The following is a 20,186-nucleotide window of genomic DNA, read 5'->3' on the forward strand; positions in this document are numbered from 1 at the left end:
TCCTATCAACCCAAGAGAGGAATGCAAGCATCACAAGGAAACACACTCAATTCTCCTACAAAGCCTTATAAAATATTTGTCTCACTATTGTGTTCAGAAGGTAAAGACTAGTACTATGGATCCAAAGGACCAAAGCTGAGAACATTTACAAGTTATTTGTTGCTTTTCTTTTCTTTTTCAAAAAAGAAAAGGGAAACTTGTATTAAAAATCCCCATCAAAATAATGTTGAAAGTTACAACGGAAGCCACCGAAATGTTACAAAACTTTTAACTGGACTTTGACCTGTTTAAAAACTGACACTATGTTATGCCCTATTGGGTACTGTGTTTGGTAAAGCTGTGATCATAAACAATTTTTTTTTTCAAATCTTCTGGTTGACTAAGTAATGAAAATTGTCCAATGCTATTATCTTCTCTATTGAGCATATGGCTGTAGGCCAGTTGAATACAAATACACTATCTTGGATATTTCTAATAGCATGGTGAGAAAAACAGAAAATGAACTCATTAATATTCAGAAGATTCCCATAAAAATGGTAATATTATAATCTACATTCTTTAGAACAAAACCAAGATACTCATGCTGGGTGCCAATCTAAGACGTCAAACTCCTAATCTTTCAAAGTATTTGGAATTTTTCCATGTTAAAGCACTAGTAGTCTCCAATCAACTTCAGTTATGAGCACTCATCTTCTTTAGGTCTGTCAGAAAATAAAAGGAGCACATTTGGTGGATAACTGCAGAGTTTTTGGTTCAAATGACTTGCCCAAAATCACACAGGAGTTTTGACAAAGCCAAAACCAGAATCAGTTCCCCAGGCAGCTTTCAACTTCCTTAACCAAGCTCCAGGAATTACATAATACTAGGAAAACACATGATTATAAACTAATGATCGAAGAATTACACAGAAGAACACCAAGAGAGTTAACTGTCCTTTTAAATTAAGGGTAAAGACTTTTTTTTCCAAAAACCTCCCATTATGTGCTTTTTATTCTAGTTTTCTTCCCTGCAGTAACTGTGTTTTTGAAGAGCTATGCATTTCCTTTTTGTGCAGTACCACTTCTACAGGAAAAGCACCTCCCCATTGCTACAACAGAGGCTGAATTTCAGACAGCCACATCATTCTCTGCACAGCCTTGATCCACTCTATGAGCATGATCATTTCTGTACCATGAATGAGCCGAGGATTATGCCAAAAAAATAGTATGTAGCAATGCAATTAAAGACTGTATCATAGTGAAATCACAGAAGAATGCCACTGTAAGGTACTGACAAGCCTGGTGCTGGCATTTTCTGTACATGATTACTTAATTCTCCAACTACAAGTTTTGCAGAAGAATGGACGGTTGCAAAGGCAAGGACCAGCAGGAGGAAGAGACTTCCCCCGAAGCCTGAGGTGCCCTTGCAGAACCGCTTCACCGCTCTCCAGGCCAAAGAGGAAAGTCCTGTAACACCAGAAGCGCTGGAGCTGAGTAAGGCAGCCCAATCTGCCCCCCATGTAACAACCAGCACAACTAAGAAAAGGCGAGGGGTGACAGCAGTAGGCGACTCTCTTCTGAGAGGTGTGGAGGCACCCATTTGCCGACTGGATGCACTCCCTAGAGAGGTGTGCTGCTTACCGGGGGCTCACATCAGGGATGTCACCAAGACGCTACCAAGCCTCGTACAGTCCACTGACTATTATCCACTGCTGCTGTTTCACGTGGGCATCAGTGACACAGCCAGGAGCAATCTGAGGACTATCAAGAAGGGAGTGGTGGTAAGGGACTCGGGAGCGCAGGTAGTTTTTTTCATCAATCCTGCCGGTCAAAGGGAAGGGGGTGGAAAGGGCCAGTTGAATCTGGCAAGTCAACAAACGGTTACGGGACTGGTGCCACAGCCAGGCATTCAGCTACTTAGACCATGGGACTCGCTTTGAGAAACCTGGTGTACTGGGGACTGATGGGGGTCCATCTGTCAGAGGAGGGGAAGAGCATCTTCAGTCATAGGCTTGCCAAGCTGGTGAAGAGGGCTTTAAACTAGAGAACATAGAATCATAGAATCATAGAATCATTGAGGTTGGAAAAGACCTCTAAGATCATTGAGTCCAACCGTCAACCCAACACCACCACCCACTAAACCATGTCTCTAAGCGCCTCATCTACACGTCTTTTAAATACCTCCAGGGATGGGGACTCAACCACTGCCCTGGGCAGCCTGTTCCAATGTTTCACCACTCTTTCAGTAAAGAAATTTTTCCTCACGTCCAATCTAAACCTCCCCTGGTGCAACTTGAGGCCATTTCCTCTCGTCCTATCGCTTGTTACTGGGGAGAAGAGACCGACACCCACCTCGCTACAACCTCCTTTCAGGGAGTTGTAGAGAGCGATGAGGTCTCCCCTCAGCCTCCTTTTCTCCCGGTTAAACAACCCCAGTTCCCTCAGCCGCTCCTCATAAGACTTGCTCTCCAGACCCCTCACCAGCCTCGTTGCCCTTCTCTGGACATGCTCCAGCACCTCAACGTCCTTCTTGTAGTGAGGGGCCCAAAACTGAACACAGTATTCGAGGTGCGGCCTCACCAGGGCCGAGTACAGGGGCACAATCACTTCCCTGCTCCTGCTGGCCACACTATTGCTGATACAGGCCAGGATGCCATTGGCCTTCTTGGCCACCTGGGCACACTGCCGGCTCATGTTCAGCCGGCTGTCGACCAACACCCCCAGGTCCTTTTCCGACAGGCAGCTTTCCAGCCACTCTTCCCCAAGCCTGTAGCACTGCATGGGGTTGTTGTGGCCGAAGTGCAGGACCCGGCACTTGGCCTTGTTGAACCTCATACAGTTGGTCTGGGCCCATCGATCCAGCCTGTCCAGGTCCCTCTGCAGAGCCTTCCTACCCTCGAGCAGATCAACACTCCCACCCAACTTGGTGTCATCTGCAAACTTACTGAGGGTGCACTCAATCCCCTCATCCAGATGCCAGGGGAGGGGAACCTCAATCCATCCCACTCCTACCAGTTTGATGCCAGGGCCAGCAATAGATGGCCAGGGCCTGGAGAAGGAACACAGGTCAGCAGGAGAGCACCTGAAGAGCAGCACAAAGGAACTCCAGCCAGTAAGACAGTTTCATCAGGGGCGCAACTTAAACGCCTCTATGCAAACGCACGTAGCATGGGGAATAAACAAGAGGAGTTAGAGACGTGCGCACGCCTGCAGGGCTACGACCTTATTGGCATCACAGAGACGTGGTGGGATGGCTCCTATGATTGGAGTGTTGGGATGGAGGGATACAGGCTCTTTAGGAAGGACAGGCAGGGGAGATGAGGAGGGGGGTGTCGCCTATGTCAATGACCAGCTGGAGCACATGGAGCTCTGCCTGGGGATGGATGAGGAGCCAACCAAGAGCTTAAGGATCAGGATTAAACGGTGGTCAGGGACAGGTGACATTACGGTGGGGGTCTGCTACAGGCCACCCGACCACGAAGACCGAGGGGATGAGGCCCTCTATAGACAGACAGGAGCAGCCTCACGCTCACAAGCCCTGGTCCTCATGGGGGACTTCAACCACCCCGATATCTGTTGGAGGGACAACATGGCAGGGCATAAGCAATCCGGGAGGTTCCTGGAATGCGTCGATAACTTCCTTCTCCAAGTGGCAGAGGAGCCAACAAGGAGAGGTGCTATGCTGGACCTTGTTCTCACCAACAAGGAGGGGCTGGTGGGGAATGTGAAGCTCAAGGGCAGCCTGGGCTGCAGTGACCACAAAATGGTGGAGTTCAAGATCCTTAGGGCACCGAGGAGGGCGCACAGCAAGCTCGCTACCCTGGACTTCAGGAGAGCAGACTTTGGCCTCTTGAGGGATCTGCTTGGTAGAGTGCCGTGGGACAAAGCCCTGGAGGGAAGAGGGGCCCAAGAAAGCTGGGTAATATTCAAGGATCACCTCCTCCAAGCTCAGGAGCGATGCATCCCAACAAAGAGGAAGTCAGGCAAAAACCCCAGGAGGCCTGCATCGATGAACAAGGAGCTCCTGGACAAACTCCAACACAAAAAGGAAGCCTACAGTGGGTGGCAGCAAGGACAGGTAGCCTGGGAGGAATACAGAGAAGTTGTCTGAGCAGCCTAGGATCAGGTTAGGAAAGCTAAAGCCCTGACAGAATTAAATCTGGCCAGGGACGTCAGGGGCAACAAGAAAAGATTCTATAGGTACCTCGGGGATAAAAGGAAGATGAGGGAAAATGTGGGCCCTCTCCGGAACGAAACAGGAGACCTGGTTACCCATGACACGGAGAAGGTGGAGGTACTCAATGACTTTTTTGTCTCGGTCTTCACTGGCAAGTGCTCGAGCCTCACCACCCGAGCCGCAGAAGGCAAAGGCAGGGACTGGGAGAATGAAGAGCCACCCACTGTGGGAGAAGATCAGGTTCAAGACCATCTAAGGCACCTGAAGGTGCACAAGTCCATGGGACCCGATGAGATCCATCCGCAGGTCCTGAAGGAACTGGCGGATGAAGTTGCTAAGCCACTATCCATCATAGTTGAGAAGTCGTGGCAGTCCGGTGAAGTTCCCACTGACTGGAAAAGGGGAAACATAACCCCCATTTTTAAAAAGGGAAAAAAGGAAGACCCGGGGAACTACAGGCCAGTCAGTCTCACCTCTGTGCCTGGGAAGGTCATGGAACAGATCCTCCTGGAAGCTCTGCTAAGGCACATGGAGGACAGGGAGGTGATTTGAGACAGCCGGCATGGCTTCACCAAGGGCAAGTCCTGCCTGACCAACCTAGTGGCCTTCTATGATGGAGTGACTACATCAGTGGACACGGGAAGGGCTACAGATGTCAACTATCTGGACCTCTGTAAGGCCTTTGACACGGTCCCCCACAACAGCCTTCTCTCTAAACTGGAGAGGTATGCATTTGATGGGTGGACTGTCCAGTGGGTGTAGAATTGGTTAGATGGTCACATCCAGAGGGTAGTGGTCAACGGCTCAATGTCCAGATGGAGACTGGTGATGAGTGGCATCCCACAGGGGTCCGTATTGGGACCGGTACTGTTTAATATCTTCATCAGTGACATAGACAGTGGGATCGAGTGCACCCTCAGCAAATTTGCAGATGACACCAAGCTGAGGGGTGTGGTCGACACGCCTGAGGGACGGGATGCCATCCAGAGGGACCTGGACAAGCTCAAGAAGGGGGCCTGTGTGGACCTCATGAGGTTTAACAAGGCCAAGTGCAAGGTCCTGCCCCTGGGTCGGGGCAACCCCTGGTATCACTACAGGCTGGGGGATGAAGGGATTGAGAGCAGCCCTGCCGAGAAGGACTTGGGGGTACTGGTGGATGAAAAGCTGGACATGAGCCAGCAATGTGCGCTCGCAGCCCAGAAGGCCAACTGTATCCTGGGCTGCATCCGAAGAAGCGTGGCCAGCAGGTCGAGGGAGGTGACTCTGCCCCTCTACTCTGCTCTGGTGACACCTCACCTGGAGTACTGGGCTCAGCTCTGGAGCCCTCAGCATGACAAAGACACGGACCTGTTGGAGCGGGTCCAGAGGAGGGCCATGAAAATGACCAGAGGGATGGAACACCTCTCCTATGAAGAAAGGCTGAGTTGAGGTTGTCCAGCCTAGAGAAGAGAAGGCTTCAGGGAGACCTTATTGCAGCCTTTCAATATATAAAGTGAGCTTGTAAGAAAGATGGTGGCAGACTTTTCAGCAAGGCCTGTTGCGACAGGACAAGGGGGAATGGCTTTAAACTAAAGGGCGGTAGATTTAGACCAGATGTAAGGAAGAAATTTTTTACGCTGAGGGTGGTGAAACACTGGCACAGTTTGCCCAGAGAGGTGGTGGATGCCCCATCCCTGGAAACATTCCAGGTCAGGTTGGAGGGGGCTCTGAGCAACCTGATCTAGTTGAAGATGTCCCTACCCGTGGCAGGGGGGTTGGACTAGATGACCTTTAGAGGTCCCTTCCAACCCAAACTATTCTATGATTCTAAGTTTTCTTCACAACTATTTTTTAATGCAGATTTGAAGATAACGTAGATTTTAGACTGGCCTGTAAAAGCACAAATGTAATTTCTCTATTTCTTTCACACTGACGATTGAGAGCAGAAATATGCACAATTTACTGGTTTCACAGAACCATAATTTTCTTTCATGTCTTGTGTATGCTGTAAAGGCTGTGTTGCAAACCTATTTTTAAAATGAACTTTTCATTTTGAAATTAATTTGAAAATTTCAGAGTTCATTTGATACATTTTGACTTTATATATATAATTTTAAAAGAAATTCATGTATCTTCAATTGCTATAATGCAAGTTTGACTTTTTATAGCTGCCTTTTACACCTTTTCAAAGATTTATAAATACCCTTCTTTGAATAGCTTCATCTACAGTTACGCGAGATAACTGTCTTAGAGAGGGAGGGGGGAAAAATGTCCTCATGGTTCATTTTCATGTTCATGTACAGATTTCAGAGTCTTTCTCCAACGTCATAAATAGATTACAGAACCATTACAAAAATGAGATAAAGAAACAGAGAACTTAAAAACACAGTACTACTTTTAGTGAAAAAGCCATCTTTAAGCTATCTGCTACAGTCTACAGCTCCAGCGCACTGTACTCTTGCTATTGCCAGAAAACATTTCCATATTCTGTTATCATCATTAGCTTATGATTCACAAAGTACCTGAATGATATCAAAGGAATCATATATGTTTTTAACTTAAGGGTACTGACTTTTCCAGGAAATCCTCCACAGATAAACTTTTCTTCCATTGATCCAATACCGAAATAGCGATCATGTTCTGTGTTGAAGTAACTGAGGCAAAAAGAAAGAAAAAGAATCACACAGCAAATATTAAAATCAATTTCTATTTTTATGTATTGATCAAATCGCTGCAGAGGCTAACCAAACTTTACACAGGATGTACAGAAGAAAGAATGTTTTTAGTTTCCATTAGCAAAAGTAAATTCCAATACACCAGAAAGATGCAAATACTTTTATATGTATGTTTACCTCTGTGTTTGGAAATCCCCAGTTTTTTCCACATCTCAAAACCTCAGCATCATCTTTCAAACCTCTCCCAACTAATCAGATTTAGTATTTTACTTATCTCTGATCATTGCTTTTCTTCCATAACCGCATGTCCAGACAGAAAGTTTTCCAGAGATCTCTACAAGCTAATCAAATATCACCCTCATTTATGGTGCCATACACAAATAAATATCCATTACCCATCTGTTTCTACTTAGGCAATGAACACATTCTACCTTCAAAAGCTATCTGAACTGACATACTGCTACTTCTGGAAATAATTTAATTTTTTTACCAGACATCGTATTATGCACAAACACAAGCTTTTCCTTTAATGCACAGTAAATCTAAACTAAAACTTAAGGACTATACAACCTACTTCTAGTCCATGGCTTCCTATACTTATCATCAGCAAAGAGTCCAGTGAGATGATACTTTTCATCTTGGTGTAAACAGGGAGGAAAGCAAAGTGATAATCTCCAGATGGAAAACTTCTGCCTTGCCAAGCTCTGCACAAAAAAGGGCATGTAATAAAATTATGAGAGAGACAGTTCCATTCCTTTTCTTTTTGTGCACTACCTCTTCAAACAGTCCTGCTGTTTTCAAGTGTTTTCTACTTAAACATATTTTATATTTAAACTTTATTTTTTTGCAAAGCTGGCACAGTCCAAATTAAGAGAAGATATTAATATTTACTTGACCTGATATTTAAGCTTTAATCTACACTTCTGCATATGCAAAACTGCACATATGCTTCACTACACTTACCTAAACTTTGCATATGCAATTACAAGTGCTTATCTTAACACTTGCATTGGTCTTCTGAACTGACATGTGTATAAGCTGACCAGAAACAATTTAAAATCATTCCTACTATTGCTGTTTTAAGTGCTCATAATATTCTAAAGCCTCTCAGCTTTCATGTGCCATTATAAGCTAACAAAAGCCCTTTATAAATCCTTTTATCTTCAATAAAAACAACAGAGGAGCATGGTAGTAAACAACTGAATTCTAGAATTAAATAGTCAACGTGGCAACTTCAGTAACTCTTCACTGAAGACCACCTTCAATAAACTATCTAACAGTTCTTTTGTCAAAAAAGCCCACATGCAGTACTGTATAAATAGCACAGAACCACAGAATAAACAGTGAGTTCAGGAAGCAGAGAAAAATTATTCTTACACAGGGGTTTAGATTTAGCAAATTTATAGCTTAGAAAGAAGTTGTCCTCAAAAATTCTGGGGTGTAAAAGGCATATTGGAAAAGGCAACTAGCTACAGAAATGTGGGAGAACATAATGAATGACACTAGAAGCTTCTCTCTAGTTCTAAGTCCATCACCTGACTTCAGCTCTGTTTCTTCAGGTCCTAGAAATGTCCACCCATTTCAGCATATGCTGTCAGGCCAGTTATAGCCTGTACCGTTAGAGATCTCAGGTGACAAACTAGAAATAGTTCACTGACTTGGATTGCTACCAGAACAACAGTGCTGCTGGTGCACTTGTCAAACCTTCCTGTATAGGCAGAGAGAAAATGAAAAAAAGAAAAAGAAAAGAAAAAAAAAAGATGACATGGGAAGTAATGTGAACAAACACAGTCACTTCTGTGAAAGGTCACCATTACAGATTCTTCTTCCATTTCAGTTTAAGCCTTTGTGGGATAGTCACAATTCTGTAAATGCCAGTTAATTTTAACAAAAAAGGCAAAAACTACTGCCATCATAGCGCCTTTTCTTTAGAAGGCTCCTGTAAAAAATTGATAAACACCATCCTAATCCAATGCATTCCCTCTTGCCTAAGTCAAAGCATGACGTCTCCTTTACAAATTCTGAACAAAGGCGGCAGAAACTGACAACTACAGGCAACTGGACCTAGGTCTTCTACATGTTACTGGCCATACATCAGTTTAAGTAATCTGTATTGAAGTTACTGCTAAAACAACTGCACTTATCATAAAATAAAGTACAGCTAGCAAAGATCCTGGTAGAGATCACAGGAACAAAAAGAGCTGATGATAACCTTTCTCTTCATTAAAACAAGCTGTAAGGTTGTGACATAACAGGTCTCAAAGTACTCTTAGGTTACAGAAGAATGACCTGATGGACTTTAAGTAGAAACTACTGAACAAGTAAATACAAGCAATAATATGACAGAGATCAGAATGAAATTTTAAACACCAGTATGTAGTTTTACTGAGGCTAACTTTAGCTTAATAGATAAAATTGTTTTCAATCACTGATATTTGTAAAGTGGGACAAATATGTCCTAGGGCGATCGTTACAGATAATGGCCTTAAAACAGGAAAATTGTGCATTTTACAGAACTTTTTAAATTAATTTGTTCTAAATGCACAGGTTAAGCTGAATTATTTCACTTTACAAAGTCTGCTAATACATAGGCTCTCTTGCCTTTCTCAAATACATAAAAGTGTTTTTCAAGACCATTATTAATGGCTATGGCATTTAATCAATGCATGTTTACCCCTGTTTCTCAAGGAAATGTGAAGGTCTCTGCAAATTTCTCTTCTAACCGAAAGATATTATGTGCATTTTATAGTTCCATGCAGCTTGCATATATTGTCAGTTTATAACATAAGAGAATGTTGAAGATGACTTTGTAATCACACCTACAACACAGTAGCACGAGGAATCTAACTCTTGTGTCTTTAATGGCTGAAAAGGCTCCTTTCTTCAAAGATACATTTATACTGGGCAGCTGGAAAGACTGTATCTGGGGTTGATAAAAATGCATAACAAGTACATTAAGAGCAGGATTCCACATCCAGTTGAGCCAGATGTGTGCAGGAATCAGAGTTTGAGACACCTATCGAATTCCAGCATTTCCTAAGCATTGGAAACATTAGGCGAGTGCATTTGATATATCGGATGCCCGAAAAGTCAATTTAACTGTCATGTACTTCCTAGCAGGAGGGTAGAAGTTAGGCACAAGAGTGGAACAAGAAGCTGCAGTTTTAGCACAGCATATCCCTCGCACAGTCAGGTCTGTAATACCTTTAAATGTGTGATCACATCCATTAACCCCTTCTAGTAGTATTACAGAGCAATGTTCACACTCTGTTACAGAGCAGCCACTCAGCAGGTCATTAAACATTTCTCTTCTACCACTTTTCATTTGTCCTGCTTTCAGCACCGCCCTACTCCTCAAAATTCAGTCTAAAAAAGCCATGAATTGTAATTCTTCTCTTTTGCATGATAACCCACAACACGTTTGGGTAACATACCTATTTTTTATTCACAGATAACACAGAAACATCTGAAGGTCAAACTGAATGGAACTACTGTGAGAAGGTTTTTACACAAATATCAAATGACAGACTGCATACTGTTGGAGTTACAATAGAAAAAGAAGTTCTGGTTGCTATGGTCTAAGAAAACGGTAGGCACATACACAGGTACTATATGGAACAATCCCTGCACTCTAAGGAAAGGGATGTGGACAATGTGTTTCATAATGTGAATCTCAGATTACCCACAAGTACTATTGCTGGACCACTTCCCAGGCTGCATTTCTCCAGTTATGTGCCAGGAGCACTTGTGTATGTACTTGCATTCTCCCCAAACTCTTGAAGGCATCATGTCTCGCTACCTCATTCTTCTGCTCACATACTCGAAATGTCCCTTGTTGGCAAAGCACCGCTCTGCCAGAGAAGTTTTTTATTTGGCTCATAGGTTTTCTTTGAAAATGTAAATAAGTAAAAACTCAATTAAGTAAGACAGTGTGCTTCAGTGATAAGCAGTTGGTAACATCACACAGATGTAGACAGGAAGGAAAAAACCACTTCATAGGGTTTCTATGTCTTAACTGATCAACATCTATAAAACCAAGATATTTATTGTAGGTGTGAGAAAACATCTGCTCTCCATGAATTTAATCTAAATCATTATAAAAACTCTTCCCTACCATCAGTAGGGAATACAGTGTTGTGTATTACTATCCTAATACATATTAAAGTTGCTAGAAAATTGGATTCGTTCTCCGAAAAGGTAATTAATTGAATTTTATGCATTAGAAGGCACAGTGCACTCTCCAAAGAAAGCTCTAAGCAGGAAACTGGCTATAAAACACAATTATAAGTGCAAGAGACACTAAAAAAAATTTATGCTCTTCAGTTTTGGCAAAATTGTACTTTAATTTTTTATTAAAAAAAACTGTAAGCACTTCACTATGTTATCCCAGCAAGCGCAGTGCAACCACCTTACTGAAACAGAGTTGCTAAGAAAGTAGTTCTCCATATATTTTTTAATGTGCACTAAATCTTTTCTTCAGCTACTACCATATTTCTTTTAGAATATTAAGAGAAATAATAAAACTATACCTCATATAAATAGTCTGTTGAGTGATACTTTAAAGCTGCAAACATCTTGTTTTGTGATGTTTTCAACACTTCATTTGTCTAGAAGATATACAGAATATGGATTAGTTAAAAACTATCATGCAAAAATGTTGAAAGAGAAGGTTGAAATTTAAGTTCAATAAGAATAACTTCCTAAGTTCTGCTAGAACATGTACCTTGCACTGAATTTCCTATAGAAGGTGGCTACCCAAAGCATTCAGTATTATTCCTTTGGAAGGATGTAACAGACTAACTACAGGCCACGGGCAATTGATTTTTACCCAAAGGAACTGGGCTTTTGGGTTTTTTTTTCTCTATGCCTCTTGCTATTTGTTTCACAGAAAACCTTTCAAACCATTAAGTGAATGTAAGCAATACAAATTACCTGCCCTAAGCAATAATTTTGAGAATTGAGCTGATTCAATTAATTTTTATGGATTCTAAATTAGCTTTTAAAGATAGCAGTTCAGCTAGCTAAACTATTAACTTTTCACTGCCTCATGTATTTATGAGGGGACTTTTTTCCTCTCCTTCAGTTTTACAAGGGAAAAGGTGATTGCATAGGCTAGTTGAGAGCAAGAGGTCCTGCTGGAACACCAGGCCTCTAAATTAGTCGATGCTTCTGGTGGGAACCAGGAGTGAGATGAAAACTATGTAAGGACAGAGATACAGTGTGAGTGCAAAACAGGATATATTGTTGCTCAGCTGTGCATAAGGTAAGAGAATACTTGTTCTTAATTAAAATTAGGTAGGAGTCAAGGCTAAAGTAAGATAATTCTATCCAAAAAGTGTACACTGTAAATGAAACGTAAGCAACATGAATTGTAGGGCCATAAGGGAAACTTGTGACACAAGGCTGTCTTCATATATGTACCAGTAGGTATCAGTAATATGATATTAGGCTCAAATTGCCTAGGTAACAGCATTGGGAATACCAAATTTGTGTATGGATCTAACAGAACTGGGACCAATACGGAAAAAGTAATTAGGGGCTGGTTGCTTACTTGAGAGGAGTCCAGGCAGAAAAAAGGAAGTGCAGGGGAGGTAAAATGTGGGTTCAGAAGAAGAAACAGAGAATCAGGCATAAAATCAGATGGAGAACAAAGTAGAGGGGAACCTTCTGATGGAAGGAGTGTGGATTGTTTGAGACAGTGGTGAACCCAACCAGTGGATCAAAAACGCTGGGGATGCTAAGAAAAACCCTTTGTACAACCTGCTGGACCCTCCATCGGGTCTATGTCCAACAAACTTGGTGTGGGGGGGTGGAGCAAGAAGGGATGAGTCTGTGAGAAGGGATAGATTTGTACCTTAATACTAAGTGCAGGAGACAGGGAATAGAACTGCAACTTAATAGTATGATGTGTATCACTTATTAAGATTTCTTTATAGTAATATAACCATGCATTCATACAAATACTAAGCAATAGAATTGCAACTATTACTACTAGTTTCTTAAGGGTGTGTCACTTAATCAGTAAGCATCAAAACCATCTCAGTCAGGTATGTTTCAAGTTTCCAATTTAAAACGGGAAGAGTGGGACTTAGAAACACTAGTCCGTCAGGATACAAGGAAATCCAAGCATACTTAAAATCTTTTAAGCTTTTAACAAGAAACAATAAAACTGAAGAAGAACGTGATCCTGTTTCACTCTCCAAGAACTCTAGGGAACACCACTTTAAGTGAAATATGCAGTGTGAGGTACTTCTGCCAGCATCAAATGTATTTAAATCCGCAGTTTTCAAAACCGGTGAAGAACCCGCAGTGGCTACATGGCGATGTATGATGGAAACAGAGAGCAGCAAAGACGTAAACTAACCTGGAGTTAAGCACCACGCTACCGCACCCCCGCACGACCGCACCCTTCACCTCAGGGCGACGCCGCGACCGGCCCCGCCCCGCCCTCCGCCCGCGCGGGAAGTGGAACTCGCGCCTCTGATTGGCTGCCGCCCCTCCCACCCACGGCCGCGCGGTCGGCGGAGGGTTCCCGCCCTTTCTGCCCGCGGAGCGCGGCGCCGGGCCCACTCGGTGAGTGAGCGCTTTCTGCCCTCAGCACCCGCCGCGGAGCTGCGAGGAGGCCGCGGATGAGGGGACGGCCTTCCTTTTAACTGCGAGCCCCGTCCCTGGCCTCTGAGGGTCCCGGGGCAGTCATGTTACCTCAGGGAATGGGCTATTGAGCCGCAGCTGCCGCAGGGCAGTCCGCGGAAAGTCCCGTAAAACTGACGGTGGGTGTTGCGTTACTCAAATACCTCCGACTTTCCTTTACAAGCAGCACCGCCAAGGGGTCTGAAGCAGGTAGCCCCTAATCGCTATAGAAAAGACAAATTCTCAGTAGGAGCAAATAGGAAAAGTTCCGTGATCTTCAAAGCAGAGCTGAAAATATTTTTAAAGCAGTAAATGCAATTAAGTAACTAAATTTCATCTTCTGTCACTGGTAGCAGCTTGCACGGGAGAAGAAGCAAGAAAGAGAGAAGGTATGTCAAACTTCTGCTAAACTTTCTGTCAGTTACCTTGGGAACAGAAATAGAATGAGGCCAGAATTTAATATCCAGAAATGCTTCCACTTCATATGCTCAGCAAGCATATGAAATGTCAGTTTCTACAAATAGCTGTCAACTTTTGGAAAAGGGCTTTTTTTTTTTCTTTTAATTGGCTGCCTACATTGCTCCCACAGCCCTCAGGCTGCTGCCTGTTGAACAAATTGTGTTTCTCAGCAGGCAGTTTATCATCAGATTTCTGCTGTGGTCCAGGCTCTGACTAATACCTGGACTGACAGAAATTTCAAGACTCTGAGAATGCTCCCTCTTCCCCCCCAGATTTTACACGTCCTAGCTGCAGCTAGGCTCCAGATGCAGTTCTGCTTGCTGGATTGGCACCTTCTTACTGTGGTTGGCACCACAAAGCCATTACATTGCATGTCATTACCTCCTCCTTTTACCTGAGAAGGGGATACCCACAGAGGATGCATCAGAAGTGCAGAAATCTTTGGTAATGCTGCAGCAGGTGCATTCAGCCTGTTGCTACAATAGTCTTGGGAGTCTGGAAAACATGGCTCCTCCAAGAACTCCTTGCAGGTTGAGTCCCAGATGAGGATAGATTTCTGTGGGGAAAACGAAAGTTACACTTTACACTCTAATTTTAAGAGCTCCGTTAGCTTTTGTACATCCCAGTGAGTGAAAAAGTTAAGTAAAAAGCATATGGACAGATGCTATCTTTACTGCTACAAAGTACTATTTTTTTTTTTAACTGAGAGGATGGGTTTAGCCCAGCATTAGCATAGAGTTTTTCTAAGCACAGGCATATTGCAAATGTTTCCCAGGCAGTTGTTCCTATGAAAAGTGCAAATGCCAATACTTTATTGTTATCTCAGTATTTATATTTTTAAAATGTATTTCTATTCTGCTCTCTAAGAAGTAAAAGACAAAATGTTGGGCCAAGTAGGCATAATACACAAAATGCAGCAACTTCCAATTAAAGTATTTCAGAAGCACTCCTCTCCCAGTTGGAATATAGAAAAATGCATGTTTTTACCCCAAACCAGGAAACAAAATAACAGTGTATTATAGAATCATAGAATAGTTTGGGTTGGAAGGGACCTCTAAAGGTCATCTGGTTCCAACCCCCCTGCCACGGGCAGGGACATCTTCAACTAGATCAGGTTGCTCAGAGCCCCGGCCAACCTGACCTGGAATGTTTCCAGGGATGGGGCATCCACCATCTCTCTGGGCAACCTGTGCCAGTGTTTCACCACCTTCAGCATAAAAAATGTCTTCCTTATATCTAGTCTAAATCTACCCCCTTTAGTTTAAAGCAATTCCCCCTTGTCCTGTCGCAACAGGCCCTGCTAAAAAGTCTGCCACCATCTTTCTTACAAGCTCGCTTTATATATTGAAAGGCTGCAATAAAGTCTCCCCGAAGCCTTCTCTTCTCCAGGCTGAACAACCCCAACGCTCTCAGCCTTTCCTCATAGGAGAGGTGTTCCATCCCCCTGATCATTTTCGTGGCCCTCCTCTGGACCCGCTCCAACAGGTCCGTGTCTTTGTTATGCTGAGGGCTCCAGAGCTGGACGCAGTACTCCAGGTGAGGTGTCACCAGAGCAGAGCAGAGGGGCAGAATCCCCTCCCTCGACCTGCTGGCCACGCTTCTTCGGATGCAGCTCAGGATACGCTTGGCTTTCTGGGCTGCGAGCGCACATTGCCAGCTTTTCATCCACCAGTACCCCCATTGTGGGGGAATTATGGGTAATTGAACAGGGTATTACAGCAGAGGAATGTCCCCCAATAGCAAAGCCTTTGAAGTACCTGAAAAAGGTAAAAGTAATGACAACCACTAGAGCAGATCAAGTACCTTACACAGCTACTTCAAGAAACAATGCAGCAACACATACTGTGATTCAGGGGATAGTGATAGCCTATGAAGATGGTGATATCTCCAGTTTTTCTTCATCAGATTGAAGAGTTAATGGGGTACACATCCTGCAGAAGAAAATTGGCAGCAATTCACAGTTACCGCCTTGACTTTTCCTCAGATATACTTGTAGGTCTGGATATCTGTACATACAACTTTTAAACAGATGCGTGGGGACTGTTTGTATGGCTGATAAAAAGTGGTAAGTCGTATATACTAGGTATATTACTGCTGTTACCATTAAGATCATGAATGGAAGAAGCCTTTCCAGCTGACTACCTGAACCCAGGCAAAGCCTTCCTCCAGGCAGGATGCCAGTGGGGGCTATGTGAAATTGAAGTGGTAGCTTTGGTACTTACTGGGCAAGCACATAACTTTGCTCATAAGACTACATGCTGCATCTTAGTTGGATTTCTTGTGAGTGAAGCTGAGAATGTTATGGATGAGAATAACATGAATGCCAATTAGCACTGTCTATCAGGGTAAGGAGTGTGAGGAGAGATGAGATGAAATTTGGCAGCTGCATGTGTTTCTCATCCTCATCTTTTACAGTGTGGCTGCTCTTCAGAATTGCCAGAAATGATGATGAAATATTTGGTTTTAGTCCTGACCAGTGCTATGGAATCTGCTGCTGTGCTCTTTCCTCAACTTTTATAAAATATATCACTGAACTCCAGAAAGAGTTTTTTGAGAATATATTGGAGGGTTGAGCACAAGATTATTATGAGTACAGTCATAATCTTGACTATATCTCATTGTTCTCTAGAAAATAGTCTATTGTGAGCTGGATCACAGCTGGTCCAATTCAGCTTAACTGTGTATAAGCAGCACCAACTCATGTTAACTGAGAATTTGGTCCTGTGTCTTTTTTAGGTCTCTTTTTTTTTTCCCTCATTTCATTTTGTGTTAGTCATACAAATCAGAACTGAATGTAAAATACCACTAAGGCAAGAAAGCAATAAAGATGTAAAGAAATAGTTGTTATTTGGAGAACAGAATTATTTTGCTTCCTATTGCTTTGAGATCAGAAGAGATTGAAAATGTGTGAAATTGGGGGGGGGTTTGCTAGAGGGATCAATTCATTTTGTTTCAGAGGATCTGTCTCCTTGGATAACACATAACGGAGTTATGCCTGATTTGGTCTCTCAGTATGTGTATTCCTCGAGTGCAAGTTATTAAAAACCTCCACAGAAATGTAAATGGTATAAATATTTTGTGTTACTCATCAAGAATTTTTATAAGCCAGCTTAAATGAACAAAACATGAACAATGTGTTCATTCTGCAAGAGTAGAATTTGAAGACAGCACAATGAACTAAGGCATCCAAAAAAACAAGACACAGAGAAAAAGGTTAGCTACACAGTATAAATACCTAAATGTACCGCAGTCATTAATTCGGAGGTATACCTTCCTGTGATGACTTTTAATCAAGTTGTTGCTTTGCATCACTACTGCATTGTAACATGTAATTATATTTATATGGGAAATGAATGTTGAAAGACACATACTTTTCTGTCTCGGCCATTGGTGGAAGGCTGGCAGATTCTGTGAAAGATGCAGTAGTTGCTGAGAGAAAAGTAGGGAGAACTGGAACACACCTACAAAGTGTGTCCTTGGGTAATGTGTTTGTATTTCACCTGTGATGCTCAGATACGGAAATGAGAAGAGTTGTAAGAACCTGAACGCAATACATTGCTCTTTTATTTGCTTTGTATTTTATCTGTAGAGGCTATTGATGAACTATTCTTAGCCTTCCAGGTAGCTGCTTAGGGGCTAGACAAAGATGCCTCAGCTCTGTTAGCTTTGATTTATATTTATTTAATACAGAGTTTGTTAATGATGAGGAAAGTGATATAGGATCATAGGATAATTTAAGTTGGAAGGGACCTCAGGAGGTCTCTCGATCAACCTCCTGCTCAAAGCAGGGTCAGACATCAGATCAGATGACATTGCTCAGGGCTTTGTCCAGTTAAGTTTTGGAAATCTCCAAGGTGGAGGTGGCATAACCTCTCTGTGTCCCAGCTCCACTGCATGGCTGTCTTTGTGGGGGAAAATCTTTTCCTTATCTCCAGTCTGAAGCCCCCTTCTTTCAGCCTATGCCCACTGTTGCTATCCAGTGTGCTGCTGGCCCCTGCTCAGCTCGCTGCCTGCCAGGGCCCAGGGCCTTCACCTCAGAGGTGCTCCCTGGTCCTGCTGGCCCCAGCTGGGATCACTGCTGCGCTTCTGCCTTTCCAGGGCTGTGCATTTGTCCTGGATGAGTTTCATGCAGTTGATGTTTGCTCCTTCTTCCCGCCTGTCCAGGCCCCTCTGGATGGCAGCCCAGCCCTTGTGTGTATTGACCGGTCCCCATAACTTGGTGTCATCTGCATACTTGGTGAAATTGCACCCCCTTGCCTTGTCTAGGTCACTGATAGAGATCTTAAACAGGACAGGTCCCAGCACAGATCCTTGGGGTACCCAACTTTTACCTGCCTCCAGGTTGAGTAGGACCCATTAACTAGCACCCTGTGAGCCTGACCATTCAGCCAATTTTTTACACATCTATTTCTTCATCCATTCAAACCATAGCTTTCCTTTTCAAATCCAGACTTTTATTTTTTTGCTTTGTTTCTTTTTGCAACAGAGAAGCTTCAGCAGCTATTTATGCCAAATTCTTTTTGGTGTTGTATAAGAAGAATGGGGTAAGCAAAATCATAAGTTTTTGTCACCAAAAGCTAAAAAGGGCTATCAAATAAGCATGCGGAGTTGTGAAGCTTAATAGTTGACTAACATTTCCTCTTGACTTAGGAAACTTTTAAAACAACTTGTTCCTAACCATCATTGGCTCTGTTCCTGGGCTATCCACTGCAAGATCGTAGCATCATCATAGAATTGTTTGGGTTGGAAGGGACTTCAAAGATCATCTAGTTCAAACCCCCCTGCCATGGGCAGTGATACCTTCCACTGTATCAGGTTGCTCAGAGCCCTGTCCAACCTGGCCTTGAACACTTCCAGGGATGGGACATACACAATTTCTCTGGGCAACCTGTGCCAGTGTCTCACCACCCTCACAGTAAAGAATTTCTTCCTAATGTCTCTATGGTGGTCTAATTGCCTGTTCTATCCTACTTAGGACTGGCTCTGTAAAGTATGCAACTGAGTCCTTAATGAGCAGTCTGTTTCCTTGTGAATGAAGTAATTAAATTAATTGCGAGGTAAAATACTGTTCTGTGCAGGAAGAGGAATGAAGCAGGGAAGGAGAGCAGGGAGAATCCATCTTACAGTCATTACAAAGTGGTCTGTGTCGCAGTATTTTACAAGTGGTGAGAATCACAGGTAAGCATGCATTTCAGAATGAAAACTACTCTTAGAGGCTAATCCTTTATGTCCTGCTGGTTCTTTCTTACTCATGTTGCAAACCCCATTGAATTCAGTGGAAAGAATTCTTTCTTATCAGTAGGGTGAATAAGAGGGGTGTACCATCTGACCTCTGATTGCGTAAGCCGACCCTGTGCGTAGTCGCACTACCTTCTGACTGTGCAAAACTTTGTGTGAGTAAGGCTTTCTTTCTGTGATAAATACACTTAATCTGGGTGTGACGCCATTACTGGACTATTAAGAGAGAAAATGCTGCTAATGGGGTACTCAGTTCCAGTTAAAGAAACCTGAATTAATCACATGTGAGTGTCTTAATGCAAACTCATTCACAGCTTTGGTATATGAATATGGTATTAAAGTTGCTTTTGGAGCTCTATTTTCAATGAGTCCAGTGAAATCAGTGTTTCTACTGGATTTTAAATGCAGAGGGGTGGAAAGCCTTTTGATGCTTCATAATTTCATGGAATTAACAGAAACAACTTGGAGCAGATATGTTAATGGCAACCTGTGATACTGTCTTTTTTCAAATACTGTAGTGAATCTGCATCAGAAAACAAGGTATTTACAGATCTTTTGGGTTGATTCTATGAAAAATGGAATAAAACAGTATAAGTTACTAATTGTAAAGTAGACATGCAGGGTAGAGTAAAGCATTGCAGTGATTGATCTAATGTGATCATGAGTTAAATCAGCTATCAGGTAAACATGTTTTAAATAAACTAAATCATGTTGAGTTATGCAAGTGGCCAGCCCTGACCTGTGGTATATGAACAAGCCAAGAACATGAGAAATTACAGATCCTTTCAGATAGGAAAGACCAAATAATATATATGTAGGTGGCCAGCCTTCACCAGTGGATACAGCAACAAGATGTCAACATAAAAAATGTCAGAAATGAGAAATACTGTACTTAAAAAAGCAAAACAACAAATGGAGTCCAGTGGGACAAGACTAACAGGGGAAGGGTGGTAAAGGCAAAGCATTAAATGGGGGAATATTTGGAGCTCTCTTCCAAACATTGATAAGGTCAGACAGCAGTACTGTCACTTCACCTCTCCTAACAATTTA

The 20,186-nt window shown here is 42.9% G+C and overlaps 1 protein-coding gene across 1 annotated transcript in view; it reads right to left on the minus strand.

Moving 5' to 3' along the window:
- SHOC1 (shortage in chiasmata 1) overlaps positions 1-15,579 on the minus strand; it is a 67,325-nt gene extending 51,746 nt beyond the window's left edge. The window contains exons 1-5 of the mRNA XM_076363342.1: positions 15,574-15,579; positions 14,293-14,454; positions 11,339-11,416; positions 7,384-7,513; positions 6,707-6,788 (exon numbers count right to left, since the gene is read on the minus strand). Of these exons, the coding sequence (XP_076219457.1) occupies positions 6,707-6,788; positions 7,384-7,513; positions 11,339-11,416; positions 14,293-14,454; positions 15,574-15,579 (458 nt within the window). The remainder of the gene's footprint in view (positions 1-6,706; positions 6,789-7,383; positions 7,514-11,338; positions 11,417-14,292; positions 14,455-15,573) is intronic.
- Positions 15,580-20,186: the final 4,607 nt, after the last annotated feature.

Source organism: Aptenodytes patagonicus, chromosome Z, assembly GCF_965638725.1.
Source record: "Aptenodytes patagonicus chromosome Z, bAptPat1.pri.cur, whole genome shotgun sequence".
Classification (NCBI taxonomy): domain Eukaryota; kingdom Metazoa; phylum Chordata; class Aves; order Sphenisciformes; family Spheniscidae; genus Aptenodytes; species Aptenodytes patagonicus.